This window comes from Castanea sativa, chromosome 11 (assembly GCF_040712315.1).
Source record: "Castanea sativa cultivar Marrone di Chiusa Pesio chromosome 11, ASM4071231v1".
In the NCBI taxonomy this organism is placed as follows: domain Eukaryota; kingdom Viridiplantae; phylum Streptophyta; class Magnoliopsida; order Fagales; family Fagaceae; genus Castanea; species Castanea sativa.
The window spans coordinates 4271160-4293092 of record NC_134023.1 but is presented as its reverse complement, the minus strand read 5'-3'; the positions used below and the strand labels follow the sequence as shown (position 1 = coordinate 4293092).

The following is a 21933-nucleotide window of genomic DNA, read 5'->3' as shown; positions in this document are numbered from 1 at the left end:
TAAAACTTGTTGCCATACTCACATATTTTTAAGTTCTCATAATTTTACATGCAATATTTATTTAAATTTCCTTCCCTATAATTACATTTAAATTTTATCATTTATTTGAATTCTAAATTAGGATTTTGCCACATAATTATATATTTAATATGGAGTATTTACATATATAAATGAAATAATAATAAATTTTATAATTTTATATTTCATATTTATACAAATCAGAAAAAGAGATAGGATTTAATTTTGTTTTTAGATAAAATAAAATTTTATTGAACTTCCAAATATAGAGAATTCTCAAAACTCTAACCTAGCAAGGGCTTGTGGCAAGCACATTTACCAAATACATAGGTAAATGCATCATTTGGAGGAGAAATCATAGCCAATCTATAATACTTACATATAGTATATATATACTGCACTGTAACTATACTACCATTGCCACAACCCAGAAGAGTCTCTCTGTCTCTATTAACATATAAACTATAACATGGCGAGGCTTTGTTTTACATTTGTTATCTTAGCATTAGCTTTGCTAGTTTCACAAGGTGAGTCACAAACCTGTACATCACAAACCTTCAAAAACAAGAATGTGTACGCAAATTGCACTGATCTTCCACACCTAAATGCCTATCTTCACTGGACATACAACTCTACAGATTCCACATTGGCCATTGCCTTCATAGCCCCACCACCAAACCCAGAGGGTTGGGTTTCATGGTCCATAAACCCAGAAAGTCCCACCATGATTTCATCCCAGGCCTTATTAGCCTTCAAAAACAACGGCAACATAACCATCAACACCTACAATGTATCGTCTTATAACCCAGCGGAATGGGGGACCAAGCTGTTGTATGACGTTTGGGACTTAAGCGCTGAGGAATCCAATGGGAACATCATAATCTTCGCGAAATGGAAGTTCCCAGAGAAGATTGAGAAGGTAATGTTTACTTTGAACCAAAAAGACCAAGCTTAATTAATAAAAAACTAGATTGTAACCTAGCTATATTATATATAATAATTGGCTTTTACTGAAACAGGTGAACCATGTTTGGCAAGTTGGTCCGGGAATCGTAGAAGGTTTGCCACTTAAACATGCCATGAATCCAGAGAATAAAGATTCCAAAGGGATACTTCAGTTGGTGGGGATATAGGGTGGTGCCTTCTCCTGAACATGCTGGTAAAAAAATGTGGGAGTACAAGAATTTTAGGGGAGAATCAGTGAGATTCTAAGGAATTTGATTGCTTTTTGAGTTCAATTTGGTGTTTGATCAAGATGTGTACGTATTGGAATGAATATCAATGTCAATAAGCAGTAAAAATGTTATGTGTTCATGACTATTAAACTAGACTACCTTGATTATTAAAAGAAATGCTAAGTAATAGCTAAAAAAACCTACTGCTAAACACATACACACATTTTTATTACGCTCTTTTAACAAGTTCAAACACATCACTTAATTTAAAGTACCATTACAAAAATTACAATCTATCTAATAATTTGGATTAATGCTGATAGGGAATATTTTCACCAGTTAGAAAAAATTTTCTAATGCCCTAGAGTCTTCAATCACCAAAAGCATTATGAGCTTACCAAAAGAATCTTTGATCACCAAAAGTATCGCCTGTCACAAAGGGAGTGTAGCACCATGCACCACACTCCGCCCTAGTGGTCGTCATGTATCGATGGGTCATCAGGTATCGAGGGGTATTCAGGTACCCAACAGTCATCATGTACCTTCCTTGACACCATGCGATGTGTTCCACCCTGACAGTCGTCATGTATCAATAGGTTGTTAGGTATCTAGGGGTTGCTAGGGATCCAGTGGTTGTCAGGTACTTTCCTTGACACCGAGCGACACGTTTCGCCCTAATAGTCGTCATGGACCAATGGGTCGTTAAGTACCTTTCCTGACACCATGCAATGTATTTTGCTCTAACGGTCGTCAATTATCAATAGGTCGTCAAGTACCCAACGGTCGTTAGGTACCTTCCCTGACTTCATGCGATGCGTTCCACTCTGAAGATCGTCATTTATCAATGGGTCGTCGGGTACCCAACAGTCGTTAGGTACCTTCCCTGACACCGCACAACATGCTCCACCCTAATGGTCGTCATGTATCAATGAGCAGTCAAGTACCAAAGGGTTGTCAAGTACCCAACGGTCATCAGGTACCTTCCTTGACACGCGCGATGCGTTCCACCTAAATAGTTGTCATTTATCAATGGGTCGTTAGGTACTAAGGGGTCGTTAGGTACCCAACAATTGTCAAGTACCTTTCCTGACACTACGCAGCACACTCCACCCTGACGGTCATCACGTATCAATTGGTCGTCAGGTACCAAGGGGTCGTCAAGTACCCAATGGTCGTCAGGTACTTTCCCTAACACCGAGTGACACAATCTGCCCTGACAGTCATCATGTATCAATAGGTTGTTAGGTACCAAGGGGTCGTCAGGGACCCATCGGTCATCAGGTACCTTCCTTGACACTGCGCGACATGTTCCGCCCTCATGGTCGTCACGTATCAATGAGTCGTTAGGTACCCAGCAATCGTTAAGTACCTTTCCTAACATCACGCAACACACTCTATCCTGACAGTCGTCACATATCAATGGATTGTCTTGTACCAAGGGGTTGTCAGGGACCCAGTCGTCGGGTACCTTGACACCACCCGACACGCTCCACCTTGACGATCTTTACGTATCAAGGGGTTGTCAGGTACCTTACTCATCACCCAAAACATGCAGACACTAACTCATCTAAATCGATGAAACACTTTTGGCAAACAACCCACTATCCTCGTCCAATCAACAAACCAACTTGCACACTAATAAGGGTATTTTCATCCAATAAAGTCTTTCGAGAACTTTGACCCATCAGGATGGAATACTCCGCCACTAACCCGTCAGGGTTTGTGCCTCTTCTGGTGGGACCTGACAACTATTGACCCGTCGGGATGAACCCTTCATTTGACTTCCTTGAAGTCTTTGCAAATAGTGCTCCACCTATGTGTCCGATGGATGGTTGCATATGTACCCGACGGATGGTCTTGTCTTATCCTTCGTATTTATATCGACGAACAGATGGTGATACCAATAGACAGATGATCATATCGATAGTTGAGTAACTAGGTCCCACAAACCCTTACATATTCTCCACTCATGCATCCCAATATGGAAATAACTTGCACTACATGCCCAAAGACCATACTCCACACTTGTGTCTCCCCTATATGGGAAGAAAAGCTCAAGATCTTACGGTCTTAACTCTAAATCTTCTCTACAAGGAAAACCCCTACATTCAAGGGATCTTGATCAACTCTAAACACTATATATGCACTAGGCCTCCTCTTACTTAAAGTACATGAATTCTCTCTAACTCTTGCATTTTTTAGTTCTTGGAGATTCTTCTATAACTGACTTAACCTTCGGAGGGTTTTTGGCTTGGTACCCCACTGGTGCCTTTTGATTGGTTCTTCTCTTTTGTTCTTCAGGTGCATCCATTGGCACGTGTGTGGACAATCAATTCACTGACGATTTTTGTGCATCATCAAATGCCTTAAGAAATGAGCTCCGCTTTAAGAAATGAGTTCCACTTTAACATGGATGTATGTCATGCTTTAAGAAATGGGTCAACTATCAATACTTGAGGCCTCGACTATTACCAACAGTAGCTCTTACCATGTGATACTTCCTCTTTGATTACTTATGACACATGTTATTAAGTTACAAGCTACTTTTTAAAATATCTAGTAACTATAGTGATTCTCAAGCTTCAGTTATAACGATTGTTCATATAATGATATCCTTAAGCTTCAGTTATAACATCGAATATTAAATTTAAGATAAATGGATAGGATCATTTTTCCAATCATTTTGGTAGATTTGTTGGATCAATATTTCCAGGATTTTTGAGGTAACAACCATATTTGATGGTAATAGTTCTTATTGAAAAACAAAATTATTTGAATTACATCTTTCAAAGAACCAAAAATGATAGTATAAAACATGTAACACAAAGGGTATTAGGAAAAAAAAAACACCCACAAAGAAAAGAGGATTAAGACATATAGCACATGACATTGAGTAAGTTTTGCATAGACAAAATGGTTTTTTGAGGCGTCGATGAGGATTGATTGATAGAAACAAAATAGTACATGAGATTTCAATTTGTTTTGTAAAATTGTGGGTTTGGTTGAAAATGTTGGGTCCAATCCAATTTGATGCGAATCAAGATAATCAACTAACAATTTTAATCTCTTCTAAAAAAAAATTTTTAAGTCAATCTTTAAAAACTATTATAACCAAAATCACCGATCTAAAATATCAATCATGTCCAAGAACACGAAAATTTATGTGAAAAACCCTTGTCAGAAACTCCGAATAAATCTAATATAATAAAATCAATTACAATATCATATCAAGTTTATATGAATTTATGTAGACTCACCTAAAATTTTCACTAACTTCAAACATGACTGCACTTACACTGCGAAACCTTTTTCTTTAGGCACCCTTGGCACTCCTTTTTAATTGCACACTCTCATCTCTCTTTTTTATGAGGCACCGCTTGCTTTTTTCTTTTTTTTCTTTTTTCTTTTTTTACAAGATAGAAATTCTATTCTAATTTAATCTAATTGCATATGTGTGTTTCAAAATAAAAAATAAATAATATATATGTGTAAAATTATCTCCTGGAGACTTGAATCCCGACCATACCCCTAACACTCCACAAGCATACGCCAAGAGTGCACCGTGATCACTTGCTTTCAAAACCACACAAACACAAACACAACCATTACATTCATACATATATTATTAAATACCTATCCGCCTTAATATAACACTAGTAGTCTAAATAAAAGCTCATATATGGCCTGTTAAGCTACCGGAAATATTTAAGATATGCTGGTCAAATTGGCAATAAATGTATTCTGGTTCTGGACATATTTTTTATTATCTTTGAGTATCTGCTTTTGTAGCAGAAATTGTATAGTGTATTATAAAGAAAATTAAAAGTGGTAACCTACACCTTCGGTATAGGAGAGCTCATATGTTACAAAGCCATATGGGTATATGTTTTTGCCAATTAAAAACCTGACTTAAATCAAGCAATTTATTGTTCATCAAGTACACCAATAGACCATTTTTCATCAGTTATGGTTAACTTTTTTTTTTTTTTTTTTTTTTTTTTTTTTTTTTAAAGAGAGTTTCAAACTATGACGTCTGCTCCTGATGATAGCTCTTTATCATCAGACTAAGGCACCAATCAGTTTTTGATGTAAGCGAGGATTAAACCCTAGATCTCTTATATAACCATCAGACACTTTATCAGTTGAGTTAACTTAAATTAAGATAGAATGAATAATGTTTTGGAAATTCTTAAACATTAAAGATCAAAAATAAAAAAATGAATATTATAGGCTATAGAGGTAAGTTTGGAACTGACTGAAACTCGAACATCTTTTTACATTTTGACCTTTTTTTAAAACAACAATGGGACTGTGGGCCACTTCATCTTGTCCAAACTCTTCTTTATGTAGACATGTGAATCATGGAAAATGACATTTCACAATTTAGTAAATCAGTGGAATATACTAGCACAAGCATGGTACATACTCCTTTCTTTGGTTAAATTTTTTATTTATTTATTAAGGCACGGACAATTTTTATAGAACAAATTTTAGTATTTTACTATTGTTGAGGTAGCAGAAAACATGATGTCAAATGATATATTGCAGACAAGGAAGTCAATATCGTACTGGAGGCTGTACCGGTTTGGCCACCGGTACGATATATTTCGGATACCGGTCAATACCGATCTACCGTTTCGGGTTTACCGCTATTATATATATATACACACACACACACACACACACACACACACACACCAAAATCTCTAGAACCATATTTGTAAACATATAATATTTTACTTATTATAGTAAATATAAAAGTTTATTATAAAACATTACCTCAATTCAGAATAAATTATTCATAATTTTAGACTTTAGTATCAAATAAAAGAAAAAAAAAACACAATATAAAAAATAGAAAGCTTAGTTGTTCATTGCATACTAAGAAAACAAATAATACTAAGAAGTTAATGTAAATAAGTTACCATTATGCTTTTACAAAAATTCAAAAATTACAAAACTATAAAAAAAAAAAAAAAACCTTTTTTTTTTGTACCGCCTGGTACGCCCGGTATTGCCCGAAATTGGCCGGTATGGCCGGTACGCGGCCGGTACGGCCAGTATTTTTTCCGTTACAATATAGAAGTGTACCGGTACTGGTGCACTGGCCGGTACGGCCGGTACCGGTACGGTATCGGCCACACTGATTGCAGATCATAATCTGCCATCACATCAAGTTGTCAAAAAAAAGTTATGAAATTTGTTATGTCAGTTGCATTGCAGGTTTTATTAAATTGTTGTATCTGTTATTTTATTAGTTAAATGTAATACCATACTTTTCTTTGGGGGAGTAAAAAGAGATAGCATCTCTATCATTATATTATGATGAATTATGTTTAAATCTATATAATACTAAAAGCTAAAACGTAGCATTTAATATTGCTTACAAAACTTCACAACTTTAGCTCTAGCTTTCTAATGCCAAACTCTCTCTCTTCCCTCCTTGTTCTCTTCCTCTCCTCATTTAACTAAACCACTCCTTCATACCTGTACAATTGCCATATTAGGTACACATTCTCCATTTATTCATTCCTTTTGTAATTAATATCTTGCTATTCTTTCAACTAATTGAGCATGAATTTAGACCTTCTTCAAATTTGTCTTGATTAGTGGTGATTCTTCTTATTCTCGATCAAAAGGTTTTTCAAAATGTTCAACTGTTGCCTATTGGAAATAGAACATCCACTGCTTTATTTATTTATTTATTTTCTATATATATCTACAATCTCTCTTCCTCCATAGATAAAGAGCCTATTAGCCTAACCTATGCCAATGCGGAATCCAATCCTTTCCACCAAGGAGCCCCCACTAAATTATCAGATTTGAAGCGATGGATATTTGTTGTGGGGTTCTCAGCAAAACAAACAGACCAAAACAAAAACAAAAAACAAATGCTTTTGGAATCAAAGCCCTTCAACCTCCAATCCAAAACGTTGTCAATGTTAAAGAAGTGCTTGAACAATTTGTAAACATAGTTTTGAAACCTGGACTGGATCGCACGGTCCGACCGAGTTAACTATGAACCATTCATCAAAATGATTCTTTTAACCCATAAAACAACCTTATGCAAGAAAATCAGTGAAACTGCCCTATCACAAGTTTAGATTAGAGTTTTTTTTTTTGGTACTTACAACCATTGTTGAAGCTTCAACTAGGGGTGTCAATATTCGACCCAACTCGTGAACATGACACGAGCCTGACATTGGTTTTTGCGGGTTAGGGTTGGGCCTTAGCGAGTTTGGGTCATAAATGCGGGTCAACCTGAAAGAGACACAATAAAAAACGTGTTATATATAAGTAGGTCAACCTGCGTAACCCGCAATAAACACGCCAATTTATTTGTGCCAACCCAAAATGACTTATTTAACATAACTCGTTTAAGTAGTATAACAAATAAATATTCATTTTATTTTATATTTGTCAAATACCTTTTATATCCAAACTATATTTTAAATTTAAAAAGAAAAGTGAGTAATTATATTCAAAAACTTACAAGAGGTATAATTGAAAATTGAAACTTTACAAACCCTGAGGATATTAAATTTTTGTTGAACTATGTTATTTTAAATTTGGGTAGAAGTGTATGCACTTCTTTTGGGGTGTAAAGAACTTATTTCTAGATAAATGTTATGTTTTTCTTAAACTATATTATTTGAATGTGGGTTGAAAACTTGAAGCGTATACATTATTTTTAGGATGTAAAAAAAAATATTTTCATATGGATGTTATAATTAATATTATACAGGTTGAAATGGGTTGTATTATATTCGTGTCAACCCAATACGACCCATTTATTAAGCGTGTCAAGTGGGTTGGGTCAGGTCAACCCGCTTTATTAATAGGTCAGGTTAGGGTTGAAAGATCATGACACGATTATTAAATGGGTCGGGTTCGGGTTGAGCCACTTAGTTGAATACCCCTACCTTGACATGCCACGAACCCAACACGCTAACCCGAATTGACACCCCTAACTTCAAAAAACCACGAGATACTGTCAAACCATGAGATTGCATTGCAATTCCTTCTTATTCTTCTTCTTTGTCTCTATCTCCTTCGCTCTCACTGCATTTTCGCCATTTCTACAGGTTTTCTTTAATTGATTGTCACAATGAAGGCCACATTGTTGCAGACGATAGACAGACAAACTAATGCTTAGGAAAGCTTAGCTGTCATCCACTTTATAGTGTACAAAATACTTGCAAGCCTTTAACCACTTATTTCTTTCTTAAATTGGCTTGGGCTTGTGTTTGTACTTTATCTTTTTAATGGCTGGACAAACCAATGTTGACCCCTCTTTCGGTTTTTGTATTTTTTTTTTTTCATAAATACTAAATGGGGTTGGGAATAATAAAAAAGTAAACATGATTTAGATAAAGACTTGCATAGAATATTGAACTCTAACAAAAGGTTTAAGTATATTAATTTCATATATATATATATATATATATATATTCATTGATTGAGAAACTCAATATTTATTTATGTTTGATTATGATTTAATATTACTTATTTCTCTTGTGAATGTTATGATATGAAAAATATATTTGAAATATAGATATTTATATTTATTTGAATTATTTTAGTCAGTTTTTATTTTTTTTACTAATTTAATATATTTATTTTTTTAAATAATTCTTAAGTTATTTATGACATCATCACGATATGACCTTAGTTCAATCTCAGCCCGATCTTTAAAACCTTAAACTTCTCCCTTTTATAATTACTAGTAAGTTTTCCATGCGATGCACGGATATTGTTGTAATGTTTTACGTAAATTTGTTTTTGGAAAATATTAGACATATATTATAGCATATTTATTACAAAACTTTGTTAGTAATGAGTTCATCATAAAAACGTGGTTCAACAATTTGCCTATGTCCATAGAGTTGCAAAAATTTCAATATTATTAGGGAAAAATACAAAGTGCGGCGATAATCTTTTTCTCTCTCACAAAACCACACCAAAAAAAAAAAAAAAAAAACCCTAATCACCAAAAAACCCTTGTGCTCCAGCTTAGGCCTGTCGGCCCAAGCCTCCGATCCATGGACTAAGCCTTAGAAAATCTCCCATTAAAAAACCACGTAACATTATTTTGGTCAGATCGGGTTGTCAACCGGATCAAATACAACTAGGCTTCACAAAGCCCAACACATAAGTGGTAGGCCATGAATTAGAAACATATGGGTAGTGAGTTGCAAAGTTGTAAGAAATTTACCTAAGGCTTTCTGTTCTGCTTCTCTAGTCTAAGCTATAATTGTTTTACATAAACAAGTGTTATTTGTTTCAACTAGCTGCCCTTATTCAGGTATTGCTTTAAAATTTTCCATTCCTCTTGAAGCTATTGATAAATGTGTGAAAAATACTATTGTGAATGCTTGTGGTGATATTTTAGTGAATTTATAGGCCTTGGATCTCTTAGTTGTGCTAATGTTCGTGTTACTCGTGGTCACTGTAATTTTTGGGTCAATGCTTGCAATGTTAACAATTCTGTGTTTACTGTAGTGGAGTTGCTTGGATGCAAGAGTCTTTTGGAATTGCAGTTTTACTTCACGTACTCTTTTTTTCCCTATGGTTATTCCACACAAATTTTTCTTTTCCTTCTCTTTTTCCTGATCGGTTGTTCTTACAAATTTTTTCTATAATACGTTTTTGGGTGAAGAGAGCAGATGTCTTTTAATTTGGTATTGTACTTATAGGGCTCATTGCTAAATTTGCATTTGATCAATCCAAGTGCCAAGCTGCTAATGAATTTCGCAGGATGGACACAGAGACGGTTCAAGCAGAAGTTAAATTCTAGCTTACAACCAGTTGGCTGTTTACTTGTGTATAAGACCTTTGACAGTGCACCAGATTTTGATGTTCATGATGGAGTGGCAGTTACCAAGCTGGCAGTGTGCGGACTTACACGAAAGGAAATGCCCTACAACGACGCAAATTGTTAAGTATCTGCAGGGTATACCTCTTTTCTCTGGGAATTTTGGTGATGCTATACTGCGGGGAGATTTAATAGATGAATGGGACACACAATCTACAGAAGAAACTGCTGGGAAGGAAAAAAAACAGTAATGCAGAGAATGAAAGGACGTCTATTTTTCTGTTATTTGTTCACGAAGACTAACTAAATGGGAGAAAAAGAAAATATTAGTACAAATGAATAAATTCAGATTAGTACATGTCATAAATATCAAGTAAAAATAAAATCACCGTTCAAAACTCATTAAAGAAACTCGCCTCTTAACTCTTTTCCTATCACTTTCACTATAATTTTTTTATTTATTTGAGAAACATATTAACTGCTAAACACACATGTAATCAAGCTGCTATTGCAAACAACCGTAACCAAGTCTTCCACGGTTCCACCCCAGTTGTCTTACATAGCAGATAACTATTGTTCACGTTATTGTCATAATTTGTCATTACTATTGGATAATAATGAACTGGATTTGGCTTTGTTGAGGTTATGGTTGAAGTGTTGTGTTATGAAATTGGGGTTGGTGATCTTTGAATACCAAGACTTTAAAAGGAACCTGATATGGATTAAGAATTTCACTGGTAGCCGAGTTAAGATATTGAATATGATGTCGTCCAGGAGACACTGCTGGGACCATAATGTTGGGGGGAGCCATTGGTTATAATAGTGGAGTATTTGTAAGAAGCAGATTTGAAAAAATGCATTAATGAAAGCAGATGTCTATCAAAAACCAATATAATAATGGATTTTACTAACGTGTGCTATAAAGTTTTATCAAGAATTGAAAGAGTTAACTTTTTCAATTTTTCATAAAATGTTTTAAAAAATAGATGACTTAGGGCACACATTAACTGAGCCCTTTTTATATGTATGTATGTATGTATGTATGATGTATTTTGGATAGTTCATATCTTGGACATGTTTGTTTTATATACATAGTTCATTTTGGGAAATTCATTAGATCAGTATTTCTAGAATTTTTTAGATAACAAGTAACATCTAATTTTTTTTTTTAAATAGATACGACAAAGTTTCAACTTATGAATTTTGGTATAATATATATATATATATATATATATATATATATATATATATATATGTTTTCAAAGAAGGATCTCAATTTTATTGAAGTTTAGAGCTTTTAGATAAGTGGCTAATCCTATGGAGTGAGATGTTTAAAGATTTTCATGGCCTAATGAATGTGTCACGGTAAGATATCATAGTTCTATAAAACCCCATCAGCTTTAGGACGAGTGACCATTTTTTAACTTACAAGGTACAGCTCTCATTTCAATAGTGGTACCCTAAATAAAATCTCTATTTGTCTTAAACCAACATTACCCTCTCTTTTTTTATCTATTTGGAATCTGGATACCATAGTTAAGAGAAAATATAATCTATCAATATGAGGATCTAAAGCCAATTTTTTTTTTAAGGAAGTGGAAAGTCTTGTTTTAGGGTTTTAACAAATTGGAAATTTCTATGTGCTCTGATGAATATTCAATTTTAAAAATAGAACTTGATGCAAATGTTGTAGTCTCCTTCATTAGCAGTCCTACTGTAACTAATGATGAATTTACTACATTGATTAATGAATAAAGGAAGCTTCTAAGGCATTTTCCTCAAAGTCAGAATTAGGCACTGCTATAGGGAAGCAAATTGTTGTACAGATGCTATACGTTACAGCTAGGAGGGGAGCTTTGATGAATGTAATGTTTCCTTATTTTTAACTACCTTCCATATGATGTTATGTTTTTTTTAAATTGTAGACAATATTGGTTTGCTTAGTGACCATTTATCAAAAACTATTCCTGTTCCCTAACCTTTGAATGCATTACAGTTTAATAAACAAATAAATACACTTTTTCAATAACATAAGATGAAAATTCCCTATGGCATTGCTGGAATATGCTAAGCAATTGCTAGATACCAATCCCACATTGACAAAATGAATGATCTCTTAAATGTTTATAAGATTCCAAACAAGGCCTGCATATTGCCGAGCTCAGTAATATGGGCATATAACCCAAGTGGGGCATAAATGTGATGGGACATTGGTCCAAACTAGTTGGTCGGTTTTTAGTAAGGCTTTCAATTTGGCCTGCCTGTTCCAAGCGAAGAGATGAGCCAATGGACTTGAGCTAAGGCTCTGGGTTTAGTGGTTCCTAAAGATGAGGGCAATGCGTGAGGTTGGTTTCACAGAGTAGCGACAACCTCCCACTCTTTGCAGTGGAAGGATAATGGGCCAGTGCCGATTGGATCCAACATGGCCCACTGGCTTGAACCCAACTGAACCATCACTTTTTTTCTTTTGTTTTTGTCTCTAGTTTTTCTGGGTTGAACACAATATTTCTCTTAGAAGAATCTAAAACAAACATGTCCAAGATATGGGCTATCTAATCTAAAAAGTTGATTTTTGTTTATAATGATAATATAGATTGATAAAACTTGGATTTGAGCCCTTAGATATAAAATTTAAGTGGTTCATAAAAAATGCCTTGACAGTGATGTTAATTAAGAATAATATACTTGAGTTATGTTAGTTAAATTTGCATAAAATCAATTCTTTGACTTTCAAATGGAGGCACAAAAAAACCGGATTAACCTTGCACGAATCACAATTAAGTCAAGCCGAAAATACACTTTAGGTCTCTACATTTTAGGCCGATTCTCATTTTGATCCCAACATTTTAGGAGCACCTACGTTGGTTCCCAAAAATCGAAAATTGTTTCCATTTTGGACCCTACCAACATCTAAGTAAACAAAATTACCTATGTGGTGGAAGGAATGAATCATTGGAATGTTATATGCAAAGTAGCTAATAAAATAATAATTAAACAATTGATTTTGCATTTAAAAATGCCACGTCAGCATTTTAATTTTTAAAATCAACATCAGAAAAAAAAATTCTGAACTTCTGATATAAAATTATATATATTGTTAGGGTCATGGAGGCGCAGAAAAACTGGATTAACTTTACAAAAATCACAATTCACTACTGCTTAAAAAAAAAAGAAAAAAGAGGAGTTCTTATCTGAAAGCTCAATATTACAAATGCTAGAGCTTGTCTAATTCTTAATTACTACTTGATTAATTTTAATCTAACTACACTTGATGCGGAATATATGTGATTAGCAAATTAATAAATTAAAGCACTCAACAATTGCATGGATGAACAAATAAGTGCAATGCTAAAATGGGAAGGGCAATTGGTAAAAGAATAGCAAACCCAAGATAACATGGCTGTGTTATCGAAGAGGAAACCGAAGAACCCGGCAAAAAACTTCTCTACGACCCTCCAAGTCAAAATGATCCATTAGTAAATAAGTTGGAGTACAAGGATACCGAAAAGATCCTCCAAACCAAATCTACCCAAAGTACTTGAGCTCTCCAAGCTTTTGCTACTAACGGACTTCTCAGAGTCTTGTCTTTACTAGCTTCCTAGATCCCGCAACACCACCCAATTGCACCGCCAAGCTTCACCAGCTTATTTTGGCAAATACCTGATACTTCCCAAGCTCCAAAACACTCTCTACACTTTAAATAGGTGTAGGTTGTGTTTGGGTACAAATATCCTCTCAAGGTATAACAATAGGAGAGAGAAGGAGAAGAGACTACAAAGATTTCTCACTTGAGAATGTGTAACTCTTTCTAATAAGGTGGTGTGTTGTAGAAACCTTTTTAGGGTTTTCTTTTGAATAGCGTCCATAAAATTTTGTGGGTAATGAGGTACATATAGTATGGGTGAAGGGTATAATCACACTTAAAATCATCTAGGTAGAGAGTTTCGTAGGTCACTCGCAACTTGGCCAAGTTACGAAATGACTCGTGAAATATAACCTGACAAAAGACTGTTTAGCTTCCACTATGTGCTTCTCACATGACTTTTCGTGGGTTGTCCACTCGCGAATCAGTTGTGAGCAAGTTGTGTAGTTTACCAATTTAATACTAAACCCAATAAAAAATAAATCAGACAAAATACAAGGAAATAAACTAATGAAATTACAACACTTCTTGCCATGGAATAAAGCAAACATAGATGTTATGTAAAAAATCATAACTTAACATTATCTAATAATATAGAAAACATGAATTAGATAATAGTGACAAGAAAAATATAGGGTGTTTATCTACACTCTATAACTTGGTACAATAATCGGGCCACAATTAAGTCAAGATGAAAGTACACTTTTGGTCTCAACAATTAGGGTAGATTCTCATTCTGGTTCCTACTTTTTGGGAGCAACTACGTTGGTTCCTAAAATTGAAAATTAGAAATTAGAATACACACCAAGAATAAGATCCAAAAGATTAAACAAAAGAAGATTAAATAAAAGATAACTAGTATTTTTTTTTTTTGAGAAGGAAAAAGATAACTAGATAAGTGTTCACACTTGATGCTAAAAAGAAATAAAAGGTAAGTTTCCCTCCCGAGTTACAGTCTTGCCCCGCAATTTCTCAAAAAAAGAGAAGAGGAAAGAACACGCCACAAACATATCATATGTCAAACATGGATCCAGCACCCCATATGAAGTGGTTGTGCTTCCTAGGTAGTGATCAAATAAAGGGATATAGGGATGATTTGCAAGCTACCAAAAAAATAGAACAATTGACTTTAATTAATTCTAGTAAAAAAGAGAAAACATCATATAAAGAAGTCTAACCACTTCTCCAAAACAAAAACAAAAGGACCACATAGAACAAAATTTTCAAAAACTTAAATCAATTAGAACAAGTTAATCCCTACAGAAAATCACATTCAATTTCCATAAAAGGACACATTATTTGCAGTTATGAGTTATGACTTTAACATGTTGTATTTAAAAATAAATAAATAAATAAAAAACCTTTAAACGCACAAGCATAAGGACTAAGTTTGGCCTCCAAAAAAACTTGCAACCTTAGACTCCAACTACCAATAAGAATATGACATTTGTTCTTGTCATATGTAATGCATGAATATGACAATTATATTTACTTCAAAAAAATTTCAGATTCTACGCCTTTTTTCCGAGATTTAGATTTTTTTTTTTTTTTTTTTTTTTTTTTTTTTTTTTTTTTTTTTTTTCTGGTCCTTTAAAGAATTTGGTTTCCTTAAGAACTATATCATCCTCCTATAAATCCAACAAAAGTCTCTTTTGATCACGTGCATTTGAAGGCTTCAACTACTAAAACTTGGAATAGTATGATTATAATCTCAATCATGTTTTAGATGAGAAACACTTACAGTTGGAAGTGGTAGAAGTGGAGACCAGTGGGCCAAAAGAAGTAGTAGAATCTTCAAGAGACATGGCAGAACAAGAAAGAGAAAGTACTTATGTAACTGATACATGTTGATGTGATCGGATTAGTGAATTACCAGAATCTTGTGAATGTATTTTTAGACATTTTATTTTTTTTTCCCAATTTTGACACAAATAAACAAGTGGGTTTTGAATAGGGTTGTCCACAAACCCACTCCACCCATGACTAATTCAAAAATTTCGATGGTTGACGACTGGTGTTCACCTTCAAAACAAGTGAATCAAGTGGTGGTTGTCCTCCATCGAAATCCAACTTACCAAATTCAAAGAAAAATAGTCAAATTTGGCATAGATCTACCAAATTTGATGAGATCACTGCTAGATCTGGCAAGATCTTACTAAATTTGGTGAGATCTTTGCCAGATCTATCAAAATATTATTAAAATTGGTGAGATCTTTACTAAATCTTTGCTGTTCGAAGCACTTCTCCACCTCTCTCTGTCGTTAGCTGGCGTTGACTAAACTGCACACCAGCCGTGAAGTTCTCGATCCACCGATCCTTATTGGTTGATGGTGGGTGGAGTTGTCTTCCACCCAATCTAATCAAGTTGGGTGTAGGTTGAACACAAACCCGACATGATCAAACTTGTAGACACCTCTAATTTTGAACATATGGTCTCACCATCAACCCACCCTTGTGAGAAGAGGAAGTGCCATGCCAAGGCTCGACCTTTTCAATTCATCTATAATTTCAAAAGATGGGAATTAAGTTAAGTGAAAGTGAACCTTAAAACTTTAACAAGATTCATAACCTATCATATTTGTACGCTATCTTTGAATTACTTTTAGTAATAGATTTTTAAATTGTGGGACAAGAACATTTTGCACTAGAAACAACATTTAACTCTAAAACCTTTTGAATTACACACATCCATGTAATTATCATAAATTCAAAAAAAAAAAAATGCCACATATATGAGATAAGTATCGATTTGTGTTGATTGATAATATATAAGATATATGCATTTTCTCTCCTACAATACTTAGATCTCTTGCAAAACTGGGTAATAGATATTGAATCTTTTTTTAATAGGTATAACATATTCAAACCAAGAGAATGAGGCAGGTTCCCAACCAAAATACAGTCATGCTAGTAGATTACTATTTCTAAAAGGAGATGAAGCTCCACACTTTTTGAGGGGCATTTGCCATGTCTTTTTGTAATTGACTTAGTTACCATCAAAAGAAGTTGAAGCCAAACCGCAAGTACAACAAATCCCACACTTGTTGAGAGGCATTTGCCATGTCTTTTAGTAATTGACTTAGTTACCATCAAAAGAAGCTGAAGCCAAACCACAAGTACAACAAAGCCATGACCATCGAGCTTTCCCATCAATATCATTAATTACCAAAGTGGTTGAAGTTGTGGAGACAATTTTGGAAATAGCTACTAGGAATGTACGTTATTGAAGGATCAATATCCAGTTTTGGCCTATCCCTTTACTGTCAAATTGTGCATATGTCTAAAGGAACCCAAAAAAAAAGAAAAAAAAAAAATCATACTTCATTGTATCCTATCATCCACGATGGTACTGTTGGATTTATACTTGTAAGTGATGATTCATGTGAAATAATAATGACAAGAGTTAGTGGTTAATATAACATAATTGGAGCAAATCTCATTGGTTTAAACTTTTGGATTAGGTGGTGTCCTTAATTGTTATATTAATAACTCATGAGTTAACTTCTCACAAAGTATTCTCTCTGCAATAGATACACCAAAAATACAATCCTGTTTTTACCCCAAGGATTTTCTTTTGCATTTAGAGGCCATATAATTGTCAAGGATCTGTGAAATTTCTGGTTAAACATGGGAGAGCAATCACAAGAGCAAGATTGAATAATTCTCAAGAATGGGTTCAAGTCACATGAACAACAATGAATACAAATTGAAGCACCAATTTCTCCCAAATGAGAACAACTTAAAGCAAAAGCATCATATCAATAACTAAATTCGTAAACTAACAAAATGTGATGATCAAATCAAGAGTAGGATAGCTCAAATCTCCTGGTGTTTTCAGTTGAGAAATTTAAGGTCTAAATCCTTATTTCTCATTGTAAATATTGAATTATCGAAAAAGAATTATGACGATCAAAGCATGGTCTGTAAATTCAAACCTTTCTCTATTGTGTAGGGGTAAGATTAACTTTTAGGTAAACTGGATCACAAATCCAAGGATCCCTAAATAGAAAAACGAAAAAAAAAAAAATTATTTGGCTAATGAATAGAGCAAAACATTGAAATGATAACCAGTCATATGGTGCGGGTAGGCCTACCTCAACTATCAAATAATCTTTTGACAAAAGCCTTTCATGATTACGACTATATATTGCTGCAATGGATAAACACACAAAAAGGCAAGTTTACCCATGAATGATGTCTACATACTTTTTCAGGCCTAATGTATAAAACAAGTGAGATTTTCCAAGTAAGAAAATGAAATATCCTAAGATGACGACGAAAAATTAATAGGATCATTCCTATTGAAGCCCTATTAAACTTATATGCTTTATTCCCTTGCTTCTCTGTTCTATTCTTCTCTAATTTGAAAGCAACTCTTACCCCTTTATCTTTTTGGGATTTCATTTTTGTTTCTAAGATTGTAAATTTTTTGTCTAACAATGTGGCCTATTAGGTGGCCGTTGTAATTGAGATGGGCCTATCTCCATCTCCTCTCTTCCTTCTTGGGTGCTTGTCCCTCAAGTTGGAAATGGCTTAAGGGCCCTCTCTTGTTTCTCTTTGATATATTATTTTTCATAAATAAATAAATAGGATCATTCCTAAGAGAAGATGAAGATGAATATACTAGGCATGGCAAAATCATATTTAAATGACATTTTTGTAGGAATGTGATATTTTAAAATTTTGTACAGAAGAGAATTGTCAATTTTAGGACTGCCATTTATTCCCCTAAGTTCCAAATTAATCTAAGTTATACTCCATAGTGTTCTGGCAAGTAATCGACAGAAGTCTGGTTTCCAATTGCAATGGTTTTTTAATTGAACTTTGATTACTATAATGTAAATGCTTCTTTGGCCGTGATTCAATGCAAGTTTAATGTAACCTCACAAGTTGATATCATCATATAATACTAGTAGTCCAAGTGAAACCTTGTACATGGCCTGCTAAACTACCAAAGACGTATAAGATATGTACATTGAATGGGGATGTCACGCCCCAAATCCCAAAGGGTTCAAAGCGTGAGAAAGACATCTCAAGTACCTGTAAATTTTTTTTTTTTTTTTTTCTTTTCGACAATTCAATCCACATAAATCCTATCAAGTATCAACATCAAAAATTATCTTAATAATTTCATTGAATATACTCTCAAGGTAAGTCAGAGCTCTAAGCATTAATTACAAAGACCATTGGCCACAAAAGAATAGAGGTCTGAATAATTACATTTCAACAGCTTGTCCCATCAGTGGGAAACATAGTCACAACCACTATAATATACAAAAGAATGAGTCAAGCCTATTCTAAAATGTACATCATCAAATAAAATCCATTACAAAAGTTCAGCCTCTATCAGTAGTTAGTCTAACTACTATTAGCCACCAACAGCTGTCTCAAAATATTGTTGCCTACTCTGAAAAGTTTATAAAAATAATGGGATGAGACTAGGCCCAGTAAGTAGCATAATTAATGGGGGTAGGGGAAATGCAAGTTCCAACTGCAATAATAATAATATGACAAGAATGGTTAACTAATGAAATACCAAATTTCTCTAAGTAACTACCTTGAAACAATATACTATAATATGTGAGCACTAACAATATAAATTTCAAAGCCATAATATCTAATATAAGACAAATTATCACAATAATATACCACACTACCATATATACCGGTCAGGGGATCCACTCCTTCACAACTGGCATGATATTGTCCTCTTTGGTATGCAGACTCTTGGCCCCATGGACAGCGGCCTCACCCATACCCTCAAGGTTTTTCTCTCCCCCCATGGGCAGCAGAGAGAGCGCATCAAATAGGCCCTCTCTTGCATGTGGTCTCTTGGCCCCATGGACAGCAGCCTCACCCACACACAATTAAGGAACCTCTTCCCCCCATGGACAGCAGGGAAGAACGCGTCATCCAAAGTAAAAGAGCACTGACCTAGATTTGATTCCGTTGTCACAAAGACTACGAAAACCAAATCGGGTGATCACCGGGAAATCACACATGGCATGGTGTTAAAACTATATAATGCTCACAAGTTACGTTACTTTGAAACACATAGTTTATATCCAAGTAGTTTCAGAAAAACCTTAAATAATCTACTTCCACAAAGTTTGTAAGGTTTTCAATTTCATTCTTGCCACAAAGATTTTCTATCAATTTCTCAAATACTAAGACAAGATAAGCATCTTTAAATTTTCTATTATACCATAGAATCCATAATTTCCTTATCAAAGATTAAATAAAAGATGCTCATTTTTCTATATCAACAATTCATGCATTTCCCCAAATGTAATACCAAATATGATGCATTTTTATATATAATAATATGTAATAGGGTCACAACGCGACAATTTTAAGAAAGCATATATCCATATATAATTTTCCAAAATGTGTTTAACCCAAAAACATCGTTTGTGAAATATGGAAATTTTCTAAAAATATCCCATTAAGAAGCTACTTACCCCGCAACCACAAAATCCTAACTCTCCAAGCTCCAAGGAGATTAGCTAGAACCTCAAAAAAAATGATGAAGATGCTTATGGGTTCCTAAGAATTTTTCCGGTGATCTTGCCGGAAAAATGATGGTGAAATGGTGTGTTTTGGAGAGGAGGCCGGCGGGTGAGGTGAGGAATGAGTATGTTTAGGTGAAGAGAAAAGAAAGAAAAATGAAAGAGAGAAAGAAAGATGAGAGCCGGCCAAAAAGGGAGAAGAAATAAGAGAAAATGAGTGGTGGAGAGTGATGGGTAGTGGGGTTAGGTGGGGGGCACGTGGGAGGGCTTAAAACTTGACCTTTCCCATTTTTTTTTTTTTTTTCTGACAGGGACGTGACAGGGGAATAATGTAATTCTGGAAAGGTTTATTACTCTTTGTGCATCTACAAATCATCTTTTGTCTACAAAATTTCTACAGTGCTAAGTAACCTACATTTGCTTTATTAGTGAGCTAAATTGTACAAATTCATATGGCTATAGTATCAAGCATATTGTTAAACTAAACTTGTTGGAACTCCAAGTCTCGCTATTCAAGGATTTTTTTCTATCCATATTGAGTTTCTCAAAGTACAAAGCTCAGAAGTTATACTTGTGGGGGTGGAGAAAGGACATGTCTTAAAACAGAGAACAAGACTCTTAGACACCAAAAAAAAAAAAAAATCAAGAACAAACCTTTTGTTTATAAGAATTTCCAAAGACAGTGGATGCACTTTTTCGATCTAGTCATACTGAGTCCCACACATTGATTTTAGCACTCAACTCAAAGGCCAACTTTAACACTCATATCTGTCTAGGCACAAATTAGGCTTCAAATGGACCTAACTGATTAGTGGTTTTTTTTTTTTTTTTTTTTTTTTGGGGGGGGGGGGGGGGGGGGGGCAAAAACGGATTAGTTGACTAGTGACCAATATTAGGATGCTACCTTTGGTATTTATAAGTTAAGTGCTGACTATGTTAGTGAGACACAGAGCTTAAATCGTCTTTTGTACAAAAATAATTTATAAATACCTTAATTGCGTATCTCAAGCTTACAAGTTCATTGGTGTGCATGCTCCAGGCAAGGAAAGAACCCAATGGGCTTTTGCTAAAGCTTATAACCGCCCAACATGGCACTCTGTATTGAACCACTGGACCATTATTTTCCTTTAAATAAACAATTTATTCATGTGTTGTTTAGCCTTTAAATTGAACCCAACTGCCTTTCTCACTCTTTTAGCAAGAATATGTAAAATAACATGAAGGATGAGGACACGATTTAGTTGAACTGTTGGTCAAGTTATGTTTCTTTTGGCGCTCTACTAAATGACTGATTACCAGGAAGACATTCTTTTGTAGGTGATAAAACTAAAGGTTTTTATTTTCTTCAATTTTGGTATAAATACACACACACACTAGGATAAATTCCACTACTTCAAAAGATCACTAACAAAATAACAAGATATAATTAGAAGTTGAAATCTGAAAAATCTGCAGAGAATAAAGAGAATAGATGGTACTGGTTAGTAATGAGGAAGTCAATTTGCTCATCTAGCAGAGTAGCCATTTTTCTATAGACAAGTTTCCCGCTTACAGAATTTCCTTTGTGTAGCAATGGAATTAATAATAATCAAAAGGTAATGCATCTCTTTTTTTCAAGGAATGATGTCAATTTTATTGAAGTTTTGAGCTTTAAGATAAGTGGCTAATCCTATGGAGTGAGATATTTAAAGATTTCTGTGGCCTAATCAATGTGTCATGGGAAGATATCATAGTTCCATAAAACCCCATCAACTTTAGGATGAGCGACCATTT

The 21933-nt window shown here is 34.4% G+C and overlaps 1 protein-coding gene and 1 long non-coding RNA gene across 2 annotated transcripts; one reads left to right on the top strand and one right to left on the bottom strand.

Annotated features, from left to right (window-relative positions):
* Positions 1-487: 487 nt before the first annotated feature.
* Positions 488-1189, top strand: LOC142615924 (cytochrome b561 and DOMON domain-containing protein At3g25290-like). The gene is made up of 2 exons (XM_075788834.1): positions 488-937; positions 1038-1189. Exons 1-2 carry the CDS (start codon positions 488-490, stop codon positions 1149-1151), a joined length of 564 nt encoding a protein of 187 aa, XP_075644949.1. The 3' UTR covers positions 1152-1189.
* A 17578-nt stretch (positions 1190-18767) lies between these two features.
* LOC142615372 (uncharacterized) lies at positions 18768-20318 on the bottom strand. The gene is made up of 2 exons (XR_012840730.1): positions 20113-20318; positions 18768-19058 (listed from the first exon to the last, which is right to left on the bottom strand). It is a non-coding gene; the product is annotated as an uncharacterized LOC142615372 (long non-coding RNA).
* Between the last annotated feature and the right edge of the window lie 1615 nt (positions 20319-21933).

Excerpts from the sequence above, each read along its gene's own strand:
- LOC142615924 (XM_075788834.1), top strand. The coding sequence starts at position 488 with ATGGCGAGGCTTTGTTTTACATTTGTTATCTTAGCATTAGCTTTGCTA. Across the intron at positions 938-1,037 it reads TCCCAGAGAAGATTGAGAAG|GTGAACCATGTTTGGCAAGT; the intron begins GTAATGTTTACT and ends TTACTGAAACAG.